Here is a 14,430-nt window from a genome sequence, read left to right on the forward strand (position 1 = left end):
AAAAGCAGTAACAGTACTGAACCATACTTTGTAAATGAATAAAAATATTAATATTATTTACTATATTGATCATTAAAGTTATTTCATAGTTTTATAATGTTAAAAGAAGAAACTTGAAAATTTAAAAATGTAGCCTATTAGTAGCTAATAGTGAATGTTGAAATGAACACACTCTAACAAGGAACAATACTTCTACAGTTTTCATTAATGCTACCAATGGACTCTTATTGTTAAGTATTACCATTTAATTTCAACAGTCATGCTTGGATGGCCATTTTTAAATATCTACACAAGGCCATAGCATTAAAATTACATATGGATATTGTATGTGTACTCACACACTTTATTTGCTTCTATTTTTTAACACTTGATAATTACCTAATCCAAAAAAAAAAAAAAAAAAGTTAGTCACACACCAGGCAAAAGCGCAGCGCTGCGTCTAGGAGAACTCAGAGGTATCACACACACCCACCAGACGCTTTGCGTTCAATTGAAGTGGCGGTCTAAAACAATTTACTTAATCACCAAACGGACATAAGTTTTCTTCAAGAACGAACAATGTGGCATAAATGAGTTTGAAGTTTGGTGTATAAAAAGAACAGAGCAAGCGGAAAGAGAAAGCGCGAGCTATTGCAGCTCTCTATATGAAGCATACAGACTTTATTAGAGACACAGAAAGACAAACGTTTGGCTGAAAAATGCACAATACATAATTTATAGCCTAGGGTGAAGTCATTATGTACATTCACAAGGATTGGGGACAAATATAATGTAATTTAATAGAAAACTATGTGAATGGCGCTCTGTTCCGCGGCAGGATTTTCTGTCGGCTGTATTTAAATGCGAGTCTGGAGTTTCCTGCTCTGTGCAGCGCGCAGTGTCACGTGTCAAAATAAACAACATGTGCTGTCAGTGATTTCCGCCTCCAGAGGCCGCTCTCGTACTGTATAATGCCAGCGGTCCCTTCTCAGCCACTCCATCAACGGTTGCAAACTGGAAAACTATCGGCATGGATTTTTGCCGATAACCGATAGTTGCGGCAATCAACTATCGGTGCCGATTAATCGGCAAAACCGATGATCGGTCGACCTCTAGTCAACAGTGTAATTATAAATGTAATTACAGAAATTAATTACAGATGTAATTACATATAAGTATTTTTAAAAATATAAGTACAATGTAAAAACATATATGTACACAATAAGTGCATTGATACCAAATGATTAATTTAAATGTAAGTACATAGTAGTTAAGGCCACCTAATATAAAGTGGGACCAAAAAAAAAAGTATATATATATATATATATATATATATATATATATATATATATATATATACATATAGATCCTCTTAAGACCAGAGAAAAAGTTTTAGGAAAAATTAGTTTTTCATGTCTTTAAATTGTTTAGAGCATTTAGAATAAAAAATAAAAACATTAAAAATGATATTTCATTCATAAGTTATACTATGTCCTCAGTAGAGGACATCGGGACTCAATTCCTTTAAAGAAAATAAAAAGACATGAATGAACATGAATAGGCAAAAACAATAGATTTTTTAAATCACCAATACGTTTTTAGTTTAAGATTTTTTTTTACCAAACTTTGTATAAAGATGATTCCTACTATGTTATAACATAATGATTTTATATACCATTTTTCTTTCTGCAAAATGTGTGTAAAATGGCCATAAACGGGTTTTCTCATTATATACAATGTATCTATAAACTAAATCTAATTTGCATATTAATGTGTTTTTGGGGCAACATGTAATGAAAAAAGAAGTGTAATAATGGGAGTAATAATTGACACGATTTTCATAATAATATATAATATTATATTATAAAATATAATTTCTTTCCCTATTCATTTGTTATGTCTCCCAAAATGCGTAATAAACATGCTTTTAGTCCCGGCGTCCTCATATGAGTTTCCTTCCAAAAGTTCAAGACACCATTGGCTCTTTGACACCCCAGAGGTGTGACCTCTATAGAGATAAAGTTCTCACATCAGTGACACCCCTCCAGTCTGCAAATCTTTTAGATTCTGAGAAGATGAGGATGTGAGCTAGAACTCTTCTGGACCCTTAAGTTTTTGTGCCAGGCCTTGCAGCCTTGACTTTCCATTCAACCAAAGGTCCTCGGACCTCAGCAGATCTCTTTCTTAGCTCTTTTTCACTTTCTACCTGGGAAGAAACTCCCAATCACCATCGAGTCAGGACATCTTTGGAATTCATCACTCTTCAACCCGGAAGAACGTGATCGCGAGTCCAAAACCTTGAAACCATGAAGATTTTAATCCGAGACTGCATTCCGGACACTCGCCAACGACCAAGGCAATGCAAGTATCGTACATTTAACTAAACGAAACAGAGGTTTACAGAGGTTCATTCATCCACTTTAGCTTCCCTTTGCATGTAAGCGTGAGTGTATGTTTATTCATTTGTTTGTTTAGATTAGTTATGTGTGTTAGCGTTTAGTTAATAAAAGCTGTGTGCACAGATTACATGAGTTTCTGGTTCTGCCTTGCAAATTAATGTCTCTTTACGATTTTGACCCTCGCTACATGCTCTAATGCATTAATAGGAAAGTATTTTCTGTGGCCATGGAAATATCCTTTCTTAGAATTGATATGAACTTACACTGAATGTTCGCTGGACGAACAGATCAGTTGATGGCAACTTAATTCTACTACAGTTATTACTGTCAGCCGATATAAATAATTGTAATTAATCATAATTAACTTTAATTACTTATATACATTTCCCTTTTGAGCTGATTTGCTACATCCCGTTTGAGTTCTATTAGATTCACCCGTGTTTCCCTTGTTATCTCATTTTGTCCTGATTACTTAAATCCTGTGTCTTTCCATGTCCAGCGTCTGGTATTGTTCGTCGATCCCTCGTCCTACGCCTGTATTCCTGCCTGTTCCGTGTGTCCCTGTATATGGATGAATAAAGACTGTTGAAGTTGATCTCCTTAGTTTCCATGCTCCTACGTCTCCTCCACAGTAGGTGAAGCGTGACACAGGTGACTTCCATTGTGTGTTTTTTTTTTTCTTCTTACTATGGCAGTCAATGGCTACTGTTAATTCTCTGGCTACCAATATTCTTTAGAATACCTTCTTTTGTGTTTGGAACAACATGAGGGTCAAAAACAATGACTGTATTTTCATTTTCATGAAAATTTTCATTTTCATCATCAGGTTAAACTCAGGTGTTGTCATGAAGGAGTGTATATTCAGGACACAGAGTGCGTCTTGAATAGTGTTTTGGGGTGCAGAAGCATACTATTGTACACAGACAGTATCAACGCTGAAAGAGCATGTCAAACAAATGATAAGAGTAGAACATGTAAATGCTGAGGTGGATTTTTCCTGTGAAGCCGCTATGGAAATACAGTACATGTATAGACTCTCCAGCACATTCAAATGAACACACTGAGAAAAGATTGTGTGGACAAACATGCAAATGAAGAAGAACAGTGAAAAAGGCTTTTGTTCAGAGTAATAAACAAATGATGTTATGTGCAGAGTGAAGAATGAGAGCAGATGCAATAATCAAAGAGTTTAAAGCTGCAGACAGAAACATCAGACTAGAGGTCTTCACGGGCACACTTGGATCCAAAAACCCGAGGTCAGACCCGAGACCCGAACGGGTTCGGGTCCAAAACTTCTACGAGTGCCTCAGACACGGGTCGGGTTTGGTATTAGCAGCCTCGGGTCTCAGGTAATTAAAATAAATATGCTTTTCCCAAATTGACCTGATTAGACCCGAATTCTTTTAAACTTTCCCGGATGCGTAGCCTACTTGTGTGTTCATGTTAAGTTCATTTTTGAGAAACGCGCGTAAAAAAGGAATATACGTTTATAGCCTCAGAAATCCATCTTATAGATATCCATCAGGAAATTCACTCACTTCATTATGCTGCGTGTCAATGCAAGGCTTTTCTTTTTTGTGTGCTGAAGCCCTTCACCGGAGATGAGTTAAATAACGTTGCAGACAAGCAAATCCCTAATTTATTAACCTTTCAATTTAATTTTTATGAAACTATCACGTTTATATTTCAAATTCACTGGTTACAATTGAAAGCCAAACTCAGAAATAACATGTATCCATCAGGCAGGAAAAGATATAAAGTAATAGGCTAATAAGTAAATTAAATTAATGGAGCAGCGGCCAGATCAGACAGCAGGACCCTGGGATTTTTCCGGACCGATGCGGGGCTGCAGGCTGTGCACACATCAATGCCGTTTACGTTCGGGTCCAGTCGGGTTCGAAAATAAATGCAGTCGGGTCGGTTTGGACTCAGGTCTAATTTCATTGGGTCTGTCTCGGGTCGGGTTTATCTTTTTTAAAAAATTATTTATGCACGTCGGGTTCAGGTAAGAAGTGATTCGGGTCGATTCAGGTCGGGTGCGGATTTTAGGACCCGAGAAGACCTCTACATCAGACACAGGCAGGGCCGTGCACAGACCTTTTGAGGGGCATGTGCTGAAACTTGAAAAAGGGCACCCCCCTTTTTATTGGTCGCATCTTAATGACAAATTAAATAACACAAATTAATGGTCTCAACAGCTTTAGATTTATTCACTATTATTAACCAGAATCAGAATCAGAATGAGCTTTATTGCCAGGTATGTTTACACATACGAGGAATTTGTTTTCGTGACAGAAGCTTCCGCAGTGCAACAGAATCAAATCAAATTTGGATAAGAGTGTTTTAGCTAATTTTAGACCAATCTCAAAACTTCCATTCTTGGCTAAAATTATGGAGAAGAGTGTTATAATAATAATAATAATAATAATTCCTTACATTTATATAGAGCTTTTCTAGGCACACAAAGCACTTTATATTGTGAGAGGAGGGGTCTCCTCATCCACCACCAGTGTGCAGCATCCACCTGGATGATGCGACGGCAGCCATAGTGCGCCAGAACGCCCACCACACATCAGCTTATTGGTGGAGAGGAGACAGAGTGATGAAGCCAATCAGCAGTGTTCTCACACAATTTCAGTCATTTGTTGATGCAAATGAGATCTGTGAAGTGTTTCAGTCAGGTTTTAAAAAACATCACAGCACTGAATCAGCTTTGCTGAGAGTTTTAAATGATATTTTTCTTGCGACTGATCTCGGAAATTTTACTGTTCTTTTACTTTTAGATCTGACGGCAGCGTTTGATATGATTGACCATCAAATACTTATATCTCGTCTTGAAACATCTGTGGGTATCTGCGGAAATGCCTTAAGATGGATAAAGTCATATTTTCAAAATAGAAGTTTTTCGGTCCGCATGGGAGAGTTTGTATCGGCATTGGCACCCAATTCTTGTGGTGTCCCACAAGGCTCTATTTTAGCACCTTTTTTCTTTTCTTTGTATATGCTACCGTTAGGATTGATTTTGGATAAATATGGTGTGTCGTTTCATTCTTACGCTGATGATACTCAGTTGTATTTGTCTTTTAAATCCCTGCATGGTATAACTCCTTCATACATTGCTGATCTTATTCATGTTCAAGAGTCAAATAGATCATTACGATCTAATGGACAAAAGCTCCTTCATGTTCCTCAATCAAAATTAAAGTTCAGAGGTGACCGTGTGTAGTGCCTTTAGTCCTGGACTAATGACATAAGCACTAACATCTATCTAGGCTCGGACAGGGGTTGCTTAAGAAGAGTGAGTCAGTTGAACAATTAACAAATTTATTGCCAGAACAGCAATGTAATAGACACAGCCTTAACTGGGTATATTAACAATGAAATAAAACGAAGAGCTCTTCAAAATAAGAAATAACAAAAACAAAATCAACAGAAACCTGTTTAAATTGAGTTCTTTGTCCTTGAATATATAGGTCTGAGTCCAAGGAATAGTTCTTTAAACCAGTGTGTGCATAGATTCCAAAAGCGATTAGTTCCTTGAATGAGTGTATGGATTCCAAACAAAAGGGAAGTTCCGCTCCTCGAATGTAGGTACGTTGAGTGCACTAAGTATTCCTACCAGTGTGGGTGAACAAGGTTGATGCTCTTATCTGGTGTTTCGATGGACAAATCAAGCCAATCAGGCTCTCTCTATGACGAATCTCGCAGCTGGCCACACCACTTTCACGATCATCAGTCTCACTGGGCTGGGCTCGCCATCTCCACTTCTTCGGATACCTCAAAAAAAACAATCTACACAAAGCGTAGAAAAAATAAATCTTCTGTTCTTAACATGAGACCTCGTTAACTTCTTTTGTGTCTTTCAAAGTACAATCAGTGTAACCAGTTACTATAGATGCACTTAGATTACATAAGCAATTGTATTTTTTTAGAACATGTGCTTCCAAAATAAAATGAATTACATAAATTAAAACAACAATAAAGATGTTTAACATCACTAACACAGTGGTTTACATTTGTTCTTCTCTAAAACATCTCTTTTTAATGTTTCACAATAACATGAAATTAAATTGCATTATTCCCTTTTAACTTATTCAAAATAGCATGTACAACTCAAAATAAATACACTTGTAATGTATCCGCTTTATAACCCCTTTACAATCACTATTTTTCTTGAAACAAGTCACTCAGATCCATTATGCAGCACCAGCAGGTCGCCTCTAACGTTAAACATGGCGTGCATGAAAGTAAAAGTGTGAACATTGTCGTAAACGACATGGATTGTTCTCATAACCATGATATTACATACCAAAGTTGGTTTAAACATTGAATTCTCGGATACTCCGATTGGTTTTGTAAGGAAAATGTCTTTTTTATACACCACTACTGTATCCCATTTAGAAGCTAGCCAGAATAAAACTAGCAAAATGTGGCTCACTCACCGGAGATTAACCAAAGTTGAGCAACAGTGCTTCATTCGATGTTCAAGTGGAATCTAAGTAGTAAACAACTTAGTAATTAAATTCAATGATGAAACTCAGGATTTAAAGCTAATTTGCTGTAGTTTAATACAAAAACTCAGGAGCTCGTCTGCATGCATGTTTCTGAAAGAATCATGGACAGGAAATGTGATTCTTGCTTACTCTAGGCTCCACTCTACTAGGAAGAGTAGAGCGCCCTCTATAGGAAATTATATACTACTACCACTGACTTAGTATCCCTAATTTTATAGGGGTTACACGTGCATTTGTGGTAGCTGCTCCAAGGCTTTGGAACAGTTTGCCAGTGTCTTTGCGACAATTATCATCTCTGAATGTATTTTTTTCACTAGCCTTTGATCAGGGATGAGTGCTGAGGTATTGTTGCTGTAGTTACCCTTTAGCGTTTGTCTTGTATGTTGTATGTTGTGTAGTGATGTTTTCATGGTTATTTATTATTTGTTATTATTCTTTTCTATTGATCTTATTGTACAGCACTTTGGTCAACTTAGTTGTTTTATTAGGTGCTTTATAAATGGAGTTGGAGTTGGAGAATGACAGTGACAGAACAAAAACACAGATAATAAAAGAATAAAAATAGATCAAGTAAATAGGAGTACAAATTGACAGTTGTATGTACAGGTTTAATACAATAGACAGTTTAGTGTTGTGTGTTCCACAATTGTTGTCAAGTATTCATGAGATGGATTGCCTGAGGGAAGAAACCGTTCCTGTGCCTGGCCGTTCTGGTGCTCAGAGCTCTGTAGCGTCGACCAGACGGCAACAGTTTAAAGAGGGAGTGTGCTGGATGTGAGGGGTCCAGAGTGATTTTGCCCTTTTGCTCACTCTAGATGAGTACAGTTCTTGGAGAGTGGGGAGGGTTGTACGAATGATTCGCTCAGCAGTCCGGACTACCCTCCGTAGTCTTCTGAGGTCAGATTTGGTAGCTGAGCTGAACCAGACAGTTATTGACGTGCAGAGGACGGATTCAATGATGGCGGAGTAGAACTGTTCCAGCAGCTCCTGTGGCAGGTTGAACTTCCTCAGCTGGCGAAGGAAATACAACCTCTGCTGGTGTAGGGAGTGAAATTATTTCCTTGTGAAATTAATTCCTCATGAAGCCAAAACTCAGGAACTTACACACTACAGATGCCATGCAATAAAACAATAAAACTTATCTGGAGAAGAGATCTTCAAAGAGAGCAAACAACACCACTCCCCTTGTTCATTTACGACCCCCTTCCTCCCCTGCCCTCTCTGCCTCTGACTCTTTTCCCCCAAAAGGCTTCACTCAAAGTTCATTAAGAATAGGTACGACATATCATATATATTGTGAACCTGTTGTTTTTCCCCTTCATGTTTGGTATCATTTTAAAGGTCTCTGTGCGACTGGTAAAATGGTCTCAATAGCCCCTTTCGCACCGCGTTAGTTCCAGAACTAAAAGTACAGTACTAAAGTACTGGGATGATTTTGCGCGAAATATTTCCCAGTACCATTTAAAGGGTTGCATTCGTACCGACAGTGGGTACTAGGAAGTGATGTAAGCCGGTCGACAGCGACGTCATTTGTGCGTGGCATTCAACAACAAAAACAAAGAAGAACAACGTTAACAACAGGAGGATGGAGGACGCTGTGATCGGATCTGTGTTTTTGTTGTGTTTTGCGGGTTTCACAATTATGGACATGGAATATCGACGTATACGTCAAGCGATTGAAAGATGGGAAAGGAGGACTAAGAAACTCCAACGACAACTTGCAGTGCTACATTTCATTGAGGCTGATAGAAGCACAAAACGGCGTAGACAAAGTCTTCAGGTAAATTCCATTTATAAAAGCTCTCAGTATGTTCTTTCTCATGTAATGCTTAGAAATATAAAAATATCAAATATCAGTTAACATGTATACACAAGAACGAATACATAGTAAAATCCCCAGTGTTAAATTAACACTGCTCAGAGTGTATTTGGTCCCACTCCAAATAGTGTTAAAGTAACACTGAAGCAGAGTTAAAGTTAGTGAGATAAGTAAGTGATTAATTAAGTGCTTTTACTGTGTACTTAATGTGATATTACAAATTCCGAAAAAGTTATGCACTATTAACAAAACGTGCACTATTGCACAATAATGCACTATTACACCAAAAAGTGAATGACCTACTTTGTGTAATAGCTACTTTGTTGTTAGTCTAATATCTGTGATTTTGGATCATATAATTAATCATGATAATTGAATATCTATTACTCATATGATTATATTTGTGGTCTTATAATGTTCTAATGTGATTTTGTGTAGTTTTTCACTGGCAATGGAGTTGTGTAGCTCTCTAACAATGTACTGAATGTGTTTCAGATGTTGCTACAGATCAACTCACAACGCTGTTCACCTGCTGTTTGGGTCCTCAGAAGAATCGATGAGTGGTGGTCAACTGTCGTGCCCTATTTCACAGAGGAGCAGTGGATCCAAAATTTCAGAATGTCTAGAGAGATATTTCACTACATCTGCCACCATTTGAAGCCAGCCTTAGAGAAATTGGACACAAACTATCGTGTGTCTGTACCTCTCCAAAAAAGAGTTGTTATTGCATTATGGAAGCTCGCAACTAACTCGGAGTACAGAAGTGTGTCACATCTGTTTGGAGTTGGCATTTCAACTGCCTGTGACTGTGTTAAAGACTTCTGCTCCTCAGTTGAAAACATCCTGTTGCCTGAAGTCATTACTATACCACAGGCAGAGAAGCTGAAAGAACTGTCCCTTAACTTTGAAAAAAGATGGGGTTTACCACAGTGTGTGGGGGCAATTGATGGCTCCCATATCCCTATTCTGGCTCCCCAGGAATACCACACTGAATATTTCAATCGTAAAGGTTGGTATTCCATTGTGTTGCAAGCAGTTGTTGATGCAAAGGGGTTATTTTGGAATGTTTTTGCTGGGTTACCTGGCAGTTTGCATGATGCCAGGGTACTGCGTTTGTCTGCATTATGGGAGCTGGCTGAGAGAAGAAATTTGTTTGCACAGCAATACAGAAATATTAATGGACAAGACACGGGCCTCTACATCCTCGGAGATGCAGCATATCCACTCACAAGTTGGCTCATGAAGCCTTTCCCTGACAATGGTTTCCTAACAGCACAGCAGCAGGTATATAACCATAAAACTAGCAAGGCAAGAGTTGTGGTTGAAAATGCATTTGGCCGATTGAAAAGAAGATGGAGATGCCTGCTGAAACGCAATGACTGCAATCTGGAAAGGGTGAAGTCCATGGTGCTCACCTGCTGTGTACTACACAACCTCTGTGAGACCCATGGCAAGGAGTATAGAGAGGAGTGGTGTGTACCTGGTCCTTTCCCCCAGCCAGATGTTACACCCCAGGCACCTGTTGCAGATACTGAAGGGGCTGGAGATCATGTTGCCTTGATGTAGCATTTAAATCATTTTGGTGACAGCTAAAATGTCCCAGGTTTAATTATTACAAACCTAACTGTAAAAATTAAGAAACGGCATTGTGACTTCTCAGGAGACTGACTTCTGAAAGCAAAGTAGTAGTGTATGTGTTTTATTCAATAAATCATTTTAAATGGTACACTATTTTTGTCTGTCCATGCTTTTTTATGAGTGCATAAGCCATATATACTATATTAATTACATATACTAACTGATGTTTCTCTTTTATTTTGGGTAAAAATACCTTTTTGGGATAAGGCGTCGCAATTTGTTAACAGCTGCTATCTCATGTTCTGCAACAAGGTGATTATCAGCACAAATAGAAAGATTAAGCACACATCTTTTGTTTTGTAAACTTTATTTTTATAAACAAATGTCAAATAGAAATAGTGTCTTTTTAAATAGACAAACTGTAACAAATAAATACAAACAGGAAAAAAACCTTAAATGTGCAAATGATAAAAGTGAAACATGTTTTTTCACACTTTACTTTTATAAACAATGGTTTCAAATAGAATATGGGTTCTCTCTGCATAGACAAATTAACATATATACATAAAAATTTTTTTAAAAACACTGTGTAAAAGTAGAAAAAAGGGAAAAAACATTTCTAGGGCTAGTCCAGAGTAGGTTCATGTGGGTGCTGTGCACCTGCCACCAGCTTGTTCATGGTGGCCAGAAGGCCCTCCATAAAAAAAGCCTGCTGACACTGTGCTTCTGCCTCTTGTATAAGCAGCCGCTCACGCGCCTCTGCTTCTCTCAGAATCAGAATGAGCTTTATTCGCCAGGTGTGCGCAAACACACGAGGAATTTGTTGGGGTTTTTTTAAGGTGCTCCTGGTACATACATACATACATACATACATACACATCTGACATGAGAACAGAAAAAAACATTTAAATAGTAAGACTTAACAATAGATAATAATAATAATAATAATAATGTATGAATCTGGAACAGTAGATTTATGTACAGATTTGTGCATTATTTACTTTATATACAGCTGTATAAATAAACAGATATGTATATGTATTTACATGATACTTGAGAAGGAGGCAATAATTAAAGATGGAGAATGAATTACAGAATGAATTACAGAACACAGGTAATGATCCACGTGTTAGCTGTTTAAGCTGGAGATGGCATGGGGGAAAAACAGTTTTTATGCCTAGATGTTCTAGTGCACAGAGATCTGTAGTGTCTGGCTGAAGGGAGAAGTGCAAACAGGTTGTGTCCGGGGTGAGAGGGGTCTTTGATGATGTTACCTGTCCGTTTATTCACTCTGGAGTTGTACAAGTCCTGAAGGCTGGGCAGGTGCACACCAATGATCTTTTCTGCTGTCCTAACAGTCCGTTGAAGTCTTCTTAAATCTGATTTGCTGGCTGACCCAAACCAGACAGTTATAGAGGAGCACAGAACCGACTCAATAACAGCTGAATAAAACTGTTTCAGCAGCTCCTGTGGCAGGTTGAACTTTTTCAGCTGACGAAGGAAGTACAACCTCTGCTGGGCCTTTTTCACGATGGAGTCAATGTGATTGTCCCACTTCAGGTCCTGGGAGATGGTGGTGCCCAGGAACCTGAATGACTCCACTGCAGCCACAGTGCTGTTCATGATGGTGAGTGGGGGGAGAGGAGGGGGGTTTCTCATGAAGTCCACTATCATCTCCACAGTTTTGAGCGTGTTCAGCTCCAGGTTGTTGTGACTGCACCAGACAGCCAGCTGCTCAACCTCTTGCCTGTAAGCAGACTCGTCGCCGTCCTGGATGAGGCCGATGACTGTAGTGTCGTCTGCAAACTTCAGGAGCTTGACAGAGGGGTCTTTAGAGGTGCAGTCATTTGTGTAGAGGAGAAGAGCAGTGGGGAGAGAACGCAGCCCTGAGGAGCTCCAGTGCTGATGGTGCGGGTGTTGGATGTGAGTTTTCCCAGCCTCACTAGCTGCTGCCTGTCTGTCAAGAAGCTGGTAATCCTCTGACAGATGGAGGTGGGTACAGAGAGCTCTGTCAGTTTGTTCTGAAGGGTGTCCGGGATGATGGTGTTGAAAGCGGAGCTGAAATCCACAAACAAGATCCTTGCATAAGTCCCTGGTTTGTCCAGATGTTGCAGGATGTAGTGCAGTCCCATATTAACTGCATCATCCACAGATCTGTTTGCTCGGTCAAGCAAGGGTCCAGTAATGTCCTTCAGGTGGGCCAACACCAGTCTCTCAAATGACTTCATGACCACAGACGTTAAAGCAACAGGTCTGTAGTCATTAAGTCCTGTGATTTTTGGTTTCTTGGGTACAGGGATGATGGTGGAACCTTTGAAGCAGGAGGGGACTTCACACAGCTCTAGTGATCTGTTGAAGATCAATGTGAAGATGGATGATAGCTGGACAGCACAGGCTTTGAGGCAGGCTGGAGAGACACCGTCTGGGCCTTTGGCTTTCCTTATCTTCTGCTTTCTGAAGACTTTGCATACATCATCTTCACAGATCTTGAGTACAGGCTGAGAAACAGTAGGGGGGAGGGAGGGCGAGGGTGTGGATGGCTGTGATGTGAGACAGTCGGAGCAGGTGTGGGGTGTCAGACCAGTCTTTTCAAACCTGCAGTAGAACTCGTTCAGGTCTTCAGCCAGTTGTTGATTGGCCTCAGTGCTGGGGGATGGGGTCTTGTAGCTGGTGATGGCTTTCAGGCCTTTCCACACTGATGTAGAGTCATTGCTTGAAAGCTGTTTTTTTTAGCTTTCCAGAGTAGTTTAATTTTGCCACTCTTATCTCCCTATTCAGTGTGTATTTGGCCTGTTTGTACAAGGCTTTGTCCCCACTCCTGTAGGCGTCCTCTTTGGCCTGGCGAAGCTGTTTGAGTTTTGCACTGAACCAAGGTTTGTCATTGTTAAATGTTAAATAAGTCCTGGTGGGTACACACATGTCCTCACAGAAACTGATGTAGGACGTCACGGTGTCAGTAAGCTCGTCCAGATCAGTAGCTGCAGCCTCAAAAACACTCCAATCAGTAAGTTCGAAGCAGGCCTGTAAATCCTGCTCTGCTTCAGCAGTCCATCTCTTTACAGTTTTTACTACAGGCTTAGCAGATTTGAGTTTCTGCCTGTAGGCTGGTAGAAGATGAACCAAACAGTGATCAGAGAGTCCCAGCGCTGCACGGGGAACAGAGTGATATGCATCCTTTAAGACAGTGTAGCAGTGGTCCAGTATATTTCTGTCAGTTTCTCTCTCTTCTCTCTCTATCTCTCTAGATAGATAATTTGAAATCTTTATCCTTGAACATGAATAAACTGATATTAAATGGATAAACATTAGGCTACATGAATATAAATAGAGAAAATCAATAGGAAAAAAATATTTCATTAAATAATGTCAGTGCTGCATTCAGCTTTATGGTAACACTTTTGAATACTGTTCCGTCGTTAATGAATAACTACACAGGAACAAATGGCTAATGCACTATTAATATTGTAGTAACTACTATTAACTAACAATAAACTCTGATTAACGATTTATTAAGTAATAGCGCTAAGTTGAAACTGGTAGTTCACTATTAGCTAACCAATAACTACTATTTTTTTCATATATCCTGAGAACTCCTAAGAACTACTTTATACAGGTTCATAATTAATGTGAATTATGCATAATGAATAATTAATTCTAAAATGAAGATCATGGTAACCCACTAGTAATGACTCAAGTGTTACTACATCCTTCTGAAGAAAGTACTAATTATTTGGATCAGTATTCTAGTTATCACGATCTTCACTTTAGAATACTGATCCAAATAATTAGTAATTCCTTCTGAAGAATTTGGTAATACTTGAGTCATTACTAGTGGGTTACCATGACCTTTACTTTAGAATGAATTATACATTATGTATTATTCATATTAATTATCAACCTGTATACAGTAGTTCTTAGTAGTTCTTGGGGAGGTATGAAAAAAATAAGTTACTGATTAGCTAATAGTGAACTACCACATTCAACTAAGCACTATTACTTACTAATTCATTAATCAGAGTTGCTTGTTAGTTACTAGTAGTTACTAGAGTGCTAATATTGCATTACTCATGTGTTCTTATGTAGTTATTCATTAATGATGGAACAGTATTCTAAAGTGTTACCGCTTTATTTTTCAGTGCAT

The 14,430-nt window shown here is 38.7% G+C and overlaps 1 protein-coding gene across 1 annotated transcript; it reads left to right on the top strand.

Annotated features, from left to right (window-relative positions):
* Nucleotides 1–9,329: 9,329 nt before the first annotated feature.
* LOC131538488 (uncharacterized) lies at nucleotides 9,330–10,277 on the top strand. Its single transcript, XM_058772361.1, has one exon. The coding sequence runs from the start codon at nucleotides 9,330–9,332 to the stop codon at nucleotides 10,275–10,277; it is 948 nt and encodes a 315-aa protein (XP_058628344.1).
* Nucleotides 10,278–14,430: the final 4,153 nt, after the last annotated feature.

The sequence above is a fragment of the Onychostoma macrolepis genome, chromosome 04 (assembly GCF_012432095.1).
Source record: "Onychostoma macrolepis isolate SWU-2019 chromosome 04, ASM1243209v1, whole genome shotgun sequence".
NCBI lineage: Eukaryota > Metazoa > Chordata > Actinopteri > Cypriniformes > Cyprinidae > Onychostoma > Onychostoma macrolepis.

Excerpts from the sequence above, each read along its gene's own strand:
- LOC131538488 (XM_058772361.1), top strand. The coding sequence starts at position 9,330 with ATGTCTAGAGAGATATTTCACTACATCTGCCACCATTTGAAGCCAGCC.